Source organism: Vulpes vulpes, chromosome 12 (genome assembly GCF_048418805.1).
Source record: "Vulpes vulpes isolate BD-2025 chromosome 12, VulVul3, whole genome shotgun sequence".
NCBI classification, from domain to species: domain Eukaryota; kingdom Metazoa; phylum Chordata; class Mammalia; order Carnivora; family Canidae; genus Vulpes; species Vulpes vulpes.
The window spans coordinates 123899837-123913457 of NC_132791.1; the positions used below are offsets into that span (position 1 = coordinate 123899837).

General features: G+C 41.6%; 1 protein-coding gene across 5 annotated transcripts in view; it reads right to left on the bottom strand.

Moving 5' to 3' along the window:
• ZC3H12C (zinc finger CCCH-type containing 12C) overlaps positions 1–12976 on the bottom strand; it is a 76160-nt gene extending 63184 nt beyond the window's left edge. Inside the window, exon 1 of one of the 5 annotated variants that reach the window (XM_072729886.1) lies at positions 12775–12976. Coding sequence is in view for 2 of the 5 variants with exons in the window: in XM_072729882.1 (XP_072585983.1) it covers positions 11982–12005 (24 nt within the window). In the remaining 3 variants the exon portion in view is untranslated. Of the gene's footprint in view, positions 1–11756; positions 11855–11981; positions 12184–12359; positions 12494–12774 lie in introns of those variants that run through there. The other 4 variants (XM_072729885.1, XM_072729882.1, XM_072729884.1 and 1 more) reach the window with 4 other exon arrangements.
• Positions 12977–13621: the final 645 nt, after the last annotated feature.

Below are 13621 nucleotides of genomic sequence, written 5' to 3' on the forward strand. Positions count from 1 at the left end.
TGCGGGCAGGGTCTGACTTCAGACATTAGCTGTCTCTTGTTCCCTGCTGACGTCCTTTCTCCAAAGGGGAGGGAGTATGGCGTTGGGACCAATCAGCAGCTCTCTCTTCAATGCAATCAGAAGACCTTAGAGAGCACCCAACAGTAGGGAGCTAGCTTACCAGGGAAATAAAAAGGCAGTAATTTGAAGCATTTTGTTCTTTCAGAAAAAGAGTAATTTGTTAATTTTCTCATGGGAATCACTAGAATTGCCACTACTGCCCACATTCAAGAATGGAGAGTGATTTCTATGATTCTGCTCTTCCTCTTGGCCAGTTTATTCATCCAATCCATAAACAACAGGTCAGGAAAGAACAGTTAATTTTTACTTAGGAAGCTTTACAATCTTGAGGAAGACAATGGGGAGGATTCAGAAGACGCTCCCTGTCACACTATTAACTTGGTGAAGAGCAGAGGGAGGACGAAGAAGCCATAGCCACTGGCTCAACTCCTAGCCCCAGGACATCCTAGCAAACACACGGGGGTGGGGGGAGTGGGGTGGGGACGACACACGAGGACCAAGAGGTGTGTAGAGGAGCAGAGAAGCTCCATGCAAGGAACTCAAATACTTTTAAAACAAACTGGGAAATGAGCTTATTTTGAAAGTTAACACCATCCTATCCTTACACAAAGATGACAGAAAGCCCTGATGTCCAAAGCATTGGATTTACTTCTCTCATCCACAGGCCTTAAATGATGATGGCATTAAACCCTGGAGTTTATACGTATTTAAGCAACAACAAGGATAATAAAAAAGACCCTTATCCCCAGTACTCACAGAGTAATTCACCACAGGCTACCTGACTTCAAAAGTTGAGATACAGGCAGACATTTGCACTAGGCCACCTTTTTCCAAACCTAGAGAGAATGGAAATATACTCTGGCCATGATACACAGATAGGCGTTACGAACAGATAGCCAAAACCAAATTATCTATCAATTAAAACTCTCTTCCAAGTAACTGTTTAAAGAAAAATAAAAATATAGCCTGGGGATGTGGCCAAAATGATACTTGAGGAAAAATTAATGGTATTTAATATTAATGGTATTTAATAGAAAAGAAGAAATCAAGGAATTAAAGATTTAAATTGGAAAGATTAAAATGAGCAAGCAAATAAAATAAAGGTGAATGAACAAAGTAATAAAATTTAAAGCAGAAACAAACTAGGAACCAAAAAAGAGAAAGTAGAACTGGTTAATGAAATGGAGAGCTGGTTCGACATGTACAAATGAATGACAAACATCCTAAAACTGTGAGCAAGAGTAGGGAGTTCTGCAAATACCTAACAAGACAAATGTAATGTTCAATGAAATGGAAGGATTCTTCCCATAAATCTTCATGCCAATAAATTAAGAAACCATAATTAAGCCAACTTAAGAAAAGGTTATAAATGTCAATATCATGGAAGAAATGAAAGTCTATGAAAGATTTATGCTCACAATTCCATTCCTGAAAAAGGATGTTACACCTATAGGTTCTATGGATGTGTTCTAGCAAAACCTCTAAGTACCCAGCTTCATTTATATAATTTTAGGGCACTGAAGACCATGGAAAGCATGTCACTGGTTTAAGAAGTGAGCATAATTCTGTTGACAAAACCTAACAAACACGGCATAAAAACTAACCAAATATATGCCTAATCTTACTTATATTATCCACAAGAGCTCTATAAATATGAAAGGTAAATTACGTAGCTTATTCAAATTGTAGTAATACATACTAACCGGATGGATTTATTCTATGATAATAGATATTTCTGATAAGATATTACAATCTGGTTAATTCAATTCATTACATGAATTGATTAAAGGCTCATCCATTGAGATGGCTGTGGAAGAGGAAAAGGGGATCTGAGCAATCAAGAAGTTCTAGATATTTGGGGCACTGGGTGCTCAGTGGTTGAGCATCTGCCTTTGACTTAGGTCATGACCCCAGGATCCTGGGATCAAGTTTCGTATCAGGCTCCCTACAGAGAGCCTGTTTCTCCCTCTGCCTGTGCCTCTTTCTCTGTCTCTCATGAGTAAATAAATAAAATTAAAAAAAAAAAAAAAAGGAGTTCTAGATTTTTGGTTTGACCAGCTGAGAAGATGGTAGTAACACTTAACTGAAGTAGGGAAGGCTTAGAAAGAAACAGATTTGGAAGTATAAAAAACTGCTTTAGATAATTTTCATTTCATATTGTAACAGCTATACAAATGGAGTTGTCTCAAGACAGGTGCATAAAAGAGAAATATAACATTGGTAGTCATTGGCAAGTTGATGGTATTTTAAGATATAATGATAGATGGAATGCTGTAGAAAAAAGAAGACTCCAGGACCAAAATTTCAGTAACCTAATGATAGATACTACCTAGATTTGTGAATATATTTTCATGTAGCACATACCGCCATACTTAGTCATCTTTTTAAACATGCTAAATTAGAACTACAGTACAAAATCTATTTAATAAAAACCTCATGACATCACAAGGTGTATTTCCTAACCTCTGAAAACTTCAGGCTTAGTAGCACTGTCATTTTGGGGACAGATTATTTGAATCTTTTTGGAGGGGAAGTAGTTTTCACAGTGTTCTACAAAATGCCTAAGAGGCTGAATAAGGAGGACACTGGAACCCAGATCCTAAGACGTCATTTGAATAAAAGGTTCTATTCCAGGGGCAAAACACTAAAGCAGTATTATTTCAGCCTTGCTGAAATTTAAGATTTATTTAAACTGATTGCACATTTAATTAAAAAGGAAGAGAATATGAATCAAATACTGAAAAAATATTTTTGAAGATGTACCTAAAAGATACTTAAGGATTTAATAATTTAAAGGACTCCTCCATGACATAGAAGTCTATTTTCAAGTTTCTCACATTTAACTTTTGTAGTTATTTGCAGGAATATGTGTTTGTGTGTGTGTGCGTGTGTGTAGGAGACACCTATGTAAGAAAACAATAGCCCCGACATTCAAAAAGTGATATGAGAGGAAGTCCCATTAAAATCGGAAATAAGGGCAGCCCCAGTGGCCCAGCGGTTTAGCGCTGCCTTCAGCCTGGGGTGTGATCCTGGAGACCTGGGATTGAGTCCCACGTCAGGCTCCCTGCAAGGAGCCTGTTCTCCCTCTGTGTCTCTGCCTCTTTCTCTCTCTCTCTCTCTCTCTCTCTTTCTCTCTCTGTCATGAATACATAAAATATTTTTAAAAATAAAATAATAAAATCGGAAGTAAGCCCAAATGCCTATTAATCAACACTGTTTTCTAATTTCAACCAATGCAATAAGATAATAAAAAATAGAACTGAAATACTGAAAAAACTGAATTATTACATTACCATTACATATTCTGAAAATCAACAGACTCAACTGAAAACATGTTAGAACTAAGTCCTACAATTTAAAGTACATTAAAAAAGTTCAGTAAGGTAGCCAGATGATTACTTAAAAAACGAGTAACTTTCCTTTATACCAGTCATAGCTGGTATAACATAGGTAACCAAATTACAAAATATAACGAGGAGAAATCTCACTCATAACAAATAATGGTAGCTAGAATCTCTCAAGGACTTATGCTTCAATACACATCAACTATTAATCTCCACACCATAATATTAGATGATAATATCATGATTATAAGTACTGCTATCACAATTCTACATAGAATCTAAGGCTTAGGGGAATTATAAGAAAACTGTTCAAGATTACAGAGCCAGTAAGTGTCAGAAATGGAACTCAAATGCATTCTTAAGGAATGCACTTCTTAGCACTATTATGCCCATTCTTGTCTATCAAATAACAAAGATAGGCTGTGTGGGGAAATGGTGACAGGTGCAAAGAATGGACACTCTCATGCCATGTCAGTAGAATATAAATTTTCTACTTTTCTAGGAAGCAATTTTCATAATCATATCTAGGAATTTGTTAAAAATAGAATCGATGTGTACAATGATCAATATACATGGACACTTATCACACTGTTGTGTATAACAATAAAAAAGACTGGTCATACCAAATATTCAACAATATGAACTTGACTAATTTCAGTAGTTGAGTATGATGAATGCCATTCAATCAATAAAAATAAGCATTTAAAAGGATATTTAATAACACAGGAAAACATATTAAATGAAGAGCATATGAATACAAAACTACATATGAATACACGTTTTTTAAAGGATGTGTTTATATTGACTAAAAGATTTTTAAAATGAAGATAGTGATACCAAAAGTATCTCTAGGTGAGAATTATAGATGATTTTCAGTATCATTTTAGATTTTTTCTGGATTCTAAAAATGTGATAAAGTGAATGTGTTAAGTAAACTCAAAATTTAATTTTAAAAGATAAAATGAAGTAGTCAAAATAATAGAAATGCAGTTTAGAAAACATTTCTCCTATTTAAAACTGTTTTTTCCTATGCATGATATTGCTAATTTTAACATATATTTATGTCCATGACTTTTATGTTGCTTTACACTATCTTAGCAACAGCAGAATACCTACTTTATCAAAATAGATAATTTACTGCACATTTTAAAGCCTTTTAAATCTGTACTAATCATTTAAAATTATAGCAAAATTTCAGAAAGTATCGAATACTTAAGATCACCATCCCAGTGAGATCATTAATGAAAATGAAAACTCAAGGGTAAAACAAAAAATGTCTACGTTGACAACAAGGAGAAAGCCTCAACTATATGGGAAACCCACTCCCTGTAAGCACATAATAAAAATGAGCTATAAAGTAAAAGGCAAGATCTGAAACAGACTAAGTCACAGAATAAGGATAAAAATAAGCCCACATAATTTTGAATAGTAAATGAGTACAGATGACTAAGAACAAAGAACAAAAACTAATTTTAGCTTCACCCTAAAAAACATGAAGTAATAGATTTGAAAGCCCTTTGGAAAAATCTAAAATATAAATGGACATATTAAAAGCAGTAACAGCAAATCTGATCTTACAGAATTTTTATATGCGGTAATCCCAATTACTCAGGAGACAATTTCGAGCCTTTGAATAAGTAGACTAGAAAACAAAACAAAACAAAATCTCTGTCCAATCAAATCATTCTATAATAACATCGAGTGCTTCCATGTGCCAGGCACTTCTACACTCATTATCTTGATTTGGTAAAAACAACTCTGCAAAAGTACACAGTGTTTGATGGATGAGAAGTCAAAGAGAAATCAAGGCTTCCCTAAGGTCACAGCCAGGAAATGCAAATCCACATCTAACTGCTTTCAGAGTCCTCACCTGCCATCTCTGTGCAGCATCATCTTTTCAGTTCTCCAACCTAGACTATCTGAGCATCAGGCCTTAATCACTGCCTGGACACTTTTATTTTAGACCTAATATTAGCTGTTGTCCTTCAGTTTCACAACGCACAGCAGCTTAGAGAGAGGGAGTGACAATGTCAGCAAGGAGTAGCTAACATCAAGGAGAAAAGACCCAATAAAAATATAAATCAATATAAATCATTAGGTCCCTCTGCCCCTTCCATGTTACTGGAGAAAAAAAAAAGCATAACAAGTATTGCTATTTAGTTTAAAATAAATCAGAAATCTTGATAACCTTGGCCAAGTTAATTAACATCTCTAGGTATCAGTTCCATCACCTGGAAGACAGGCAAAACAATAGTATAAATCTTCTAGAGTTGTTGCACAACTAAATCAGATAATATAAGTAAAGTGCTTAATACTTTGCCTGGCATAGAATTAGTACCCAATAAATGTGAACTATTATATTTCACAACCAATGAAATTATAAGCTGCATATTATTTGAAGATAGAAAAATATAAAAATTCCCATACAAAATTTCCATTTAAAATAGTTAAAATGGGGCACCTGACTGGCTCAGCAGGTAGAGCGTGGGACTCTTAATATCAGAGTCATGAGTTCAAGCCTTATGTTGGGCATGGAGCCTACTTAAAACAACAAGAACAAAAAAATCAAAGTAAATAAAATAGTTTTGAAATGTTTTGCTCTTGCAAGACTTTAAGAATGTTCTAGAAAATTCACTTCTGGGGATCCCTGAGTGGCTCAGCAGTTTAGCGCCTGCCTTCGGCCCAGGGTGTGATCCTGGAGACCCGGGATGAGTCCCACATCAGGCTCCCTGCATGGAGCCTGCTTCTCCCTCTGCCTATGTCTCTGCCTCTGTCTCTCTCTGTCTCTCTCTGTCTCTGTGTGTCTCTCATAAATAAATAAAATCTTTAAAAAAAAAATTCACTTCTGTAATATCCTTCCCCTGCTAAGTGGGGTAGATAAGGTTAATTATATTCTTAGGAGGTAAATGTGTATGGCCCCTCAAGAAATCACATTATTCATTCTAAGCGACCTTTTAAAACTTTGGTACCAATTGTGTTATTTGCTCTGAATTAATTATTGAAACCATCTCTTAATCATCTATAGGCTTTTGTTCATTCTACCCATATGAACAGATTCATTTTAAGTACTATGTGGCCTTTATCAATAAACACACACTCATAAAGCGTCTACTATGTGCCAAGTGATATACAAGATTTGGGATTCAACAATGTGGACCACCAAGTCCTTGCCCTCAGGGAGCCTAAAACAAGATAAAAATAAAATAAAATCCTAGGCATAGTAAAGGTAGTTATCAGCATTTTGTATTACCAGTAAATCGTTATGACGAATCTATGCTCTAGGCAGTATCTTCTGTTTTACAGATGGAGAGCAGAGATACAGAAAGCAGAAAATAAGGAAGAAAACAGTGAACCACCACCAAATATTCAAGGCTCTGTGAGGAAATACATTGTATTTTGAAAACACAGGGGATTAAGCAAATAATTTTGCCTGAAACTGGGAGACTATGAAATGCTTGTGTTATTTAAAAACCCAAGTAAAAATTCTGTAAGGTATACCTATGGGAATAAAAAAAAAAAAGGAGAATATTTATCCAAATATTTACATTAGTTATTTCTGGGTAAGGAGATTCCAGGTGGCTTTCATTTTCTCTTTGCTTTTTCTTAATTAACTCGTACCACTTTAACAATTTAAAGTCTAAGTAAAAAAAAAAAAAAAAAGTCAGCATTAAAATTAGATATTAATGCTCATGTAACTGTCAAAAATTTAAAAACTCAACAGTGCATTCATGTTTGGGATGAAATCAGCTCTCTCGCTCTTTGCTAATAGGTGTATAGCAAGAGCTATATAACTTTCCTGGAAAGCTTATTCTCCTTGATCATTACTTCTATGAATCCTAAGAACACAGATGCAGAAAACATTTTTTTTTTTTTTTACTAGGACATTCAACTAATGCATTATGATATTAAAATACTGGGGAAAAGAACCGGATGTCTAACTGAAATAGAATAATAAATAAAATGACATGTTCTTAGGAAGAAATGGTTTTAATAAAAATAAAGAAAAAAATTTTCAAAGATTTATTTTACAGAGAGAATAATAATAATTTTATTATTTTACAGGGAGAGGGAGTGTCTATAAGCAGGGAGAGAGAGCAGAGGGAGGGAATCTTCAAGCAGACTCCCCGCTGAGCACAGAACCAGACCCAGAGCTTGATCCCAGGATCCCGAGATTATGATCTGAACTGAAATTAAGAGTGGGACACCCAACTGACTAAGCCACCAAGCGTCCTGAAATATTTTTAATGTCATGAGAAAATCCTTAGTGTATGCTAATTGGGGATGGAAAGGTAGGATACAAAGCTCTATTATCACATCCTAATTATACAAGACCTATCTTTTTGCAAACAAATTCTCATGAAGGAGGCAGTGAATATCACATGCATTAATACATTTATGGCACCTAGAACAATGATTGGCACAATTAAGAGTTACCTACTGTTATCAATCTTAAAAGTTTAAGAGTAAACCAGTGAGGTCAAAGCTGAGGCCTCAACAATGGGATGTGAGCCAGGCAAAAGGTAAGGGAGCATAAGGGAAAACATTCCAGGCAAATAAGACAACCTTGGGATTTTCTATGTATTCCCTATCCCTCCTTAGGGATTTGATAATTATCTTAAAGGCAGAACATGCTGAATTTTCAGACATCTGCTTGTGGGCTAATTCACTGAGCACAAGAATTACTGTCAGTGTTATGATGTAAAACCACGTACATTATGCTTTATGGGGCATTATTTTCTATTTTCATTTTAAGGAAGACAATCCTTTGCTGACGTATAGAAAAATCAGAGAGAAATCCATCATAATATTGTTAGTTGTCTCTGGGTTACAGGGGTTTTAAAAATTGTCTACATTTTCCTACATTTCCTAAGTTCTTCACAATTAAGTACATTATATTACTACAGAGATAAGGTTCGGGAAAATCAATAAAAACCCCTACTCATAAAAAAACCTTTGAGGTTTCTGACAAAAACAAAAAACAAAAAATGCTCCCTTTGGTGGTACTACATTGCTGCTTAAACATATGCCAGGCCAAACTAAAATGGTCTTTGGGCTTATCTTCTTAAGGATCTACGCAACCTTGCCTTCCAACTATTTGGCCAGACAGGATTTCATGTTGTTCCACCGCTGCAGGACTTTGTAAAGGTTAATATACCTCTCTTATCTCCCAGACCTATAATGCTAATTATTATGCATCTCTTAATTTTCAAACAACGTGTGTCAACATACGTATACACAATGACACGATTTTTAGAGAAAAAAAAGTAAAAACAGAATCAGAGAGGCAGAACTGCCCAATGGTTAATTAAGGACATAGGTTCAAACTCCCTTCTGTAACTTTCTAGATGTGTGACTTAAAGTTATCTAAACTCTTATGTCTGGGTTTCCTCATCCACAGAATGAGAATAAGAGCAGTGCATACGCATGGCATCTGGCATCTCAGTGCACAGTAGGTAACAGCTAGCATTATGTCAGCTATAAAAACTGTAGCAAAGATAGGGAAGTGATAACCTCCACATTACAGATCTGAAAGTTATCTTTATGCCATCAAATACCAAAATTACTACGTGCCAGACAGGGTATACTTATCACATACTATCTCATTTAAATAGCTCAATAATCCTATAAAGTTTTTTTTCCCAAGAAATTGGAGATATATTCTGGGATGAAACAGATTACAAAAACCATATTCTCAACCATCCATCATTTCTCTGAACTGTGAACAGTGAAACAGCAGCAATAATTGTTTTTTAGTGACTCTTAAAAGTCAAGTCTTTATAAAGTCACAAGATTTTGTATGTTGTAGGCCCATGAGGAATGTCAGCACTTAAAACACAAGATTTTTTTACATTTGGTAGATTTGATATCTATCTCTAGAATTTTGGTATTTTTAATTTGGTTGTACTTTCGTTTAAATTTGGAAACCTGATTTAATACATTTTTGTCATTCCCTGACCTTCTTACTTAGTATTTCTCTTTCCAATAAAAACTATACCCTGAAACCATGTGTGCCACTTTAATCACTCACTACTCCTATCACCTACTTAATGTTCCAGACACACTGGCCCGCCCACTCCCTGCTTTCCTTGACTCACAGCATTATTCACTTGGAAATGACTCCTATCCAGCTGTACCAGCCTGAATCTTAGCTTTAAGAGCTGGCATGCAGCCTTCCCTACTACAGTACCTGCATTTCTTATTTTCTGCTTGTCCCACTTAGTACATTTTATCTAGCATTATCTTCTATCTGTTCATAATCTCTCTTCTTTTAGAGGTCAGGGGCCTACTGCAGCACCCAGATCGATACTAAATTAATTATCTGCTGAGGGAATAAAAGTTTACCAGTGTCAAGTGAGCAACAACTGCAGATTAGTTTACAATCCTACATTCTAACACGAAAAGGATTTTTAAAAGTCTCCTACTTAATATCTTCTATTCATTTCTTTAAAACTGCTACCAAATGAGAATGGGAGAATTCTTCCAAATTTATCTACAAAAATTATGAAAAGCAAAGAAAGAGCATAAAAAGGTATAAAAGGGCATAGAAAAGGTTATTAAAAGCTATAAAATGATAGCAACACTTTTACATCTGTTACGGTAATTAAAATTAATGTAAAATATCATTGTGGTCTGCTAGAATGAGGACAAGGTAACCCAGCTGTAGAATGAGGAAAATATTTTAAAAATAGAATTTCCATAAAGCACCTGGGGTACAATTTGGCAAATGTAATCCATGAAAAACACAGCTCCAGAGAAGCCAGTAATATAAAATGGGATATTTTTATTAGTCTTGTAATTAAAACAAATATGTAGTAAAAGGAAGTGACTAATAAAAACTCCCATCAGCATACAAACATTCCAAGTTTCTGTTTCCTCTTCTTCAACATTTTCCATTATAATAAACTAGTCTCATTAGGCGTTGGTTATCAAATGCACTTTAAAGAATACTGGCCTTCTTGTTGTTTTGTTAAAGAGTTCATTTTACTTTGTTTGTAATGTTTGAGTACTTTCCTGATGACCGACAGAGGACCGGAAGGATGCTTGAGGTAGAATTTAAACGTCCTTTGAAAGTAGAACCCATTCTTGAAGTAAAAATATTCAAACGTTTTGAATTATAGATACACAGTTCCTAGATCATTCTGGTATTTAAGGGTACCTTCAAATAGACAGGTTTAGGTAACTTAAAGAATGCCAAATTGGGAAAAAGCAAACAGGTGAACAGAGAGGTAAGCTGTCAGATCATCTTACAAATACTTGGTGGAGCCAAATGTCTACAACAGTGGATGACACCAAAATTTTTAAAAGTGCCATTAAAATTAATATACATGTGAGTGATTCAATAAACGGAAGTCATACCTACTACAACCTAAATATATTAGGACTTAAAAAAAATATACAGTCCTCCGTATTGCTGACTTCTTGTGGTTCTCCCGGAAAGCCCAAGGAGCGTTTGAGACCTATCCACCGCTTTCCTATACGCACTAGGAACACTGAGCGAGGAAATGAGTAAAGAATTGATGAACTTTACCAAGTTTCTAAATATACTAGCCCTAAGTGTCTCTGTAACTATTCTAAGATGGTTTAAAAAGAGAGAGAGAGAAATCTGAGTCAATAAGCGCCTCACCGGCCTGAGGATACTCCAACACAGTCTCGCAACCAATGGGAAAACTTTCCCTAAATCTGGATTCGCATTTCATCCCTTTATCACCAAACACAGAGCACAGACCAGGGCTGTTAACGGTTACCCCCGCGGCCAGCCTCCCGGCCGGAGCACCCAGGACGGGGACGCTGGGGCTGCTTCTGCGGGGACCCGGTTCGGGGTGCGAAACCCGGCAGCAGCGGCCCATGCGCGGGGCGCGGGGCGCGGGGCGCGGGGCGCGGGGCGGACGCGGGAGTGAGCCCGGGGCCGGGCGGCCGAGCGCGGGGCCGGGGGGCCGAGCGCGGGGGCCGGAGCCGCAGGGGCAGCGCCGGGGGGTCCGTTTCCGTGCGGGGCGCCCGGGCTCGCCTCCATCTTCCGCGGCCGTGCCCCCGGGGCGGGCGCGAGCGGACCGCTGCCCTAGGCCGCGGGGCCCGGGTCGCTGGCCTCACCCGGCCCGGGAGCCCGGGAGCCCGGGAGCCCGGGGAGGGCGGCTCTGCCCGCGGGCACGGCAGCCGGGCTCCCCGCGCGGCCCCACCCGGGCCCGGAGACCCCCGCCCCCCGCCCCGCCCGGGCCGGGCCTGGAGCTCGCCCGGCGCCGCCGCTCCCGCCCCGGCCTCTCCGCTCCCGCGCTCGGGCGCGGCCCCCCGGCCCCCGGCCCCCGGCCCCCGCGCGGCTCCCTCAGCGCCCCCTCCCCCGCCGCCCGCGGCACAAACCTGGGGGCCGCTCCCCGGCATGGCCGACCCCGCGAGCAGGCGGCGAGCCGGCGGCGGGGCCCGCAGCGGCAGCGGCCAGCCCGGCCCTCCCCGCGCGGAGCCGCGCCCGCGCCCCCCCGCGCCCCGCCACCCCCGCCCCTCCCCCTCCCCCTCCCCCTCCCCCTCCCCCGGCGGCGCCAGTCGCGCCCCGGCCGCGCGCGCACGCGGGGTTGCGGCTCAACCTACTTGCGGTCTCCTGGGGGCGGCCATCACCCCTGGCCCGGGAAGCCGGCGGCCCCGCGGCCCCGCGGCCCTGCGGCGGGCGGCCGCCTCTCCTCTCGCCTCCGCCCTGGGCCGCCGCGGCCGCCGCGGCCGCCGCTAGGGCGCGGGGCGAGCGGGAGGCTCCCCCATGCCGCCCGCCCGCCCGCCCGGCCGCACCGGCCTCGGCTCGCCCGCCGCCCGCCGCCCGCGGAGACAGCGCCCCCGGCTCGCCCGCCGCCGCCGCCGCGCTCCTCGGCCGCCCGCCCGCCCGCCCGCCCGCAGCCGCAGCCGCAGCCGCTGCGCCGCTTCCTCCTCCCTTTCCCTCTTTCCTTCTCCGCCGGAGCGGAGGCTGCAAACCAGCACCTGCTGCTGGAGATCACCGAGAACTGAAACAGGAAACCCCGAGCCAAGGGGAAAACCCGGGAGGCGTGGAGACGGGTGAGGGGAGCCGCCGGGACCTGCCGGGCCCCGCCGCCCGGCTCCCGCGCCTCCTCCGCGCGCCCCTGCCCCTCCCCGCCCGGCCCGGCCCGGGGGTCCCGGCGGCCCCGGCGGCCCCGGCGGCCCCGGCGCCCCACCCCCAGCGCCGGCCGGGAGGGCGCCCCTGCTGCGCTCGGCCACGCCTGGGCCCCCCGCCGCCGCCGCGGGCCGCTCCCGGGCGGCCGGGGGAGCCGAGAGGCCGCCCAGCCCCGGCGGCTTTCCCGCGGCTGCCTGCTGTTATCAATATTCTGTAATGAGGAAAAACCACACCCGCATTAGCAAGACCAATAAGGGAACTTACACAAATGAGGCTGTTTGGATTTCACCCAGGGGAAGGGCTTCTTTGGGCCAGGAAACTGGCCTTATTGGAAATTGCAATGTGTCAAAATCGAGGTTAAGCCCAGGATGAATCCAGATCTCTTTTCTGGAGCTTGGGAGGAGACAGCCCTCCGCACTGAGCTGCGAGTGGGGAAGGCACCGGAGCCGAGAGCCTTTCCTCTTGTGTCGGTTGTCCAACGCCCGGCACAATTTAGGTCAACATTTCAATGATATTCAAATAATCTATTCGCCTGCCTGTGGAGTTATCACCAGGTGCCTCCCTCCTGGCCTTGGACGGGATGCATCTGGTCTTGGAGTGAAAGGGAAGGGAATGTATGTGGCTTGTGTCCCCAGCCTGGGCCACAGGCTAGGTGGACTGCTTTAAACGCGTTATCTCATTCATGTGTCACCACAGCCATGTGAGCTCGGTGTTATAATCAATCCCCTTGATCCCTCAGCAAATCGAGGTTGGAAAAACTTGCTGAAATTTCACGGTTTGGACATGAAGGACACGGGTCTGTCTGCATCCAAAGCACATACGTGTTTCACTGGACCAGAGTTCATGCCTTTGATGACACTTTTCACCTTTAATAAAATGACTTCTTGGCACTCTGAATTGTTTTCAATAGAGCATATACGGTTTAGGCCTGGATCTGTTGAATCTGCTTGGGCTACTTAATGGTAGTGATATCTATAATGTTATATATAGAGAGATATCTATAACTGGGGCTAAAACTTTACAATTTCTAGTTCTCTTTAACAAATTTTTAAAAATCTGACTTTATGGCTCAGTTGAGCAGCACGGATGTCCCCATTTCTTTGGCCCATAT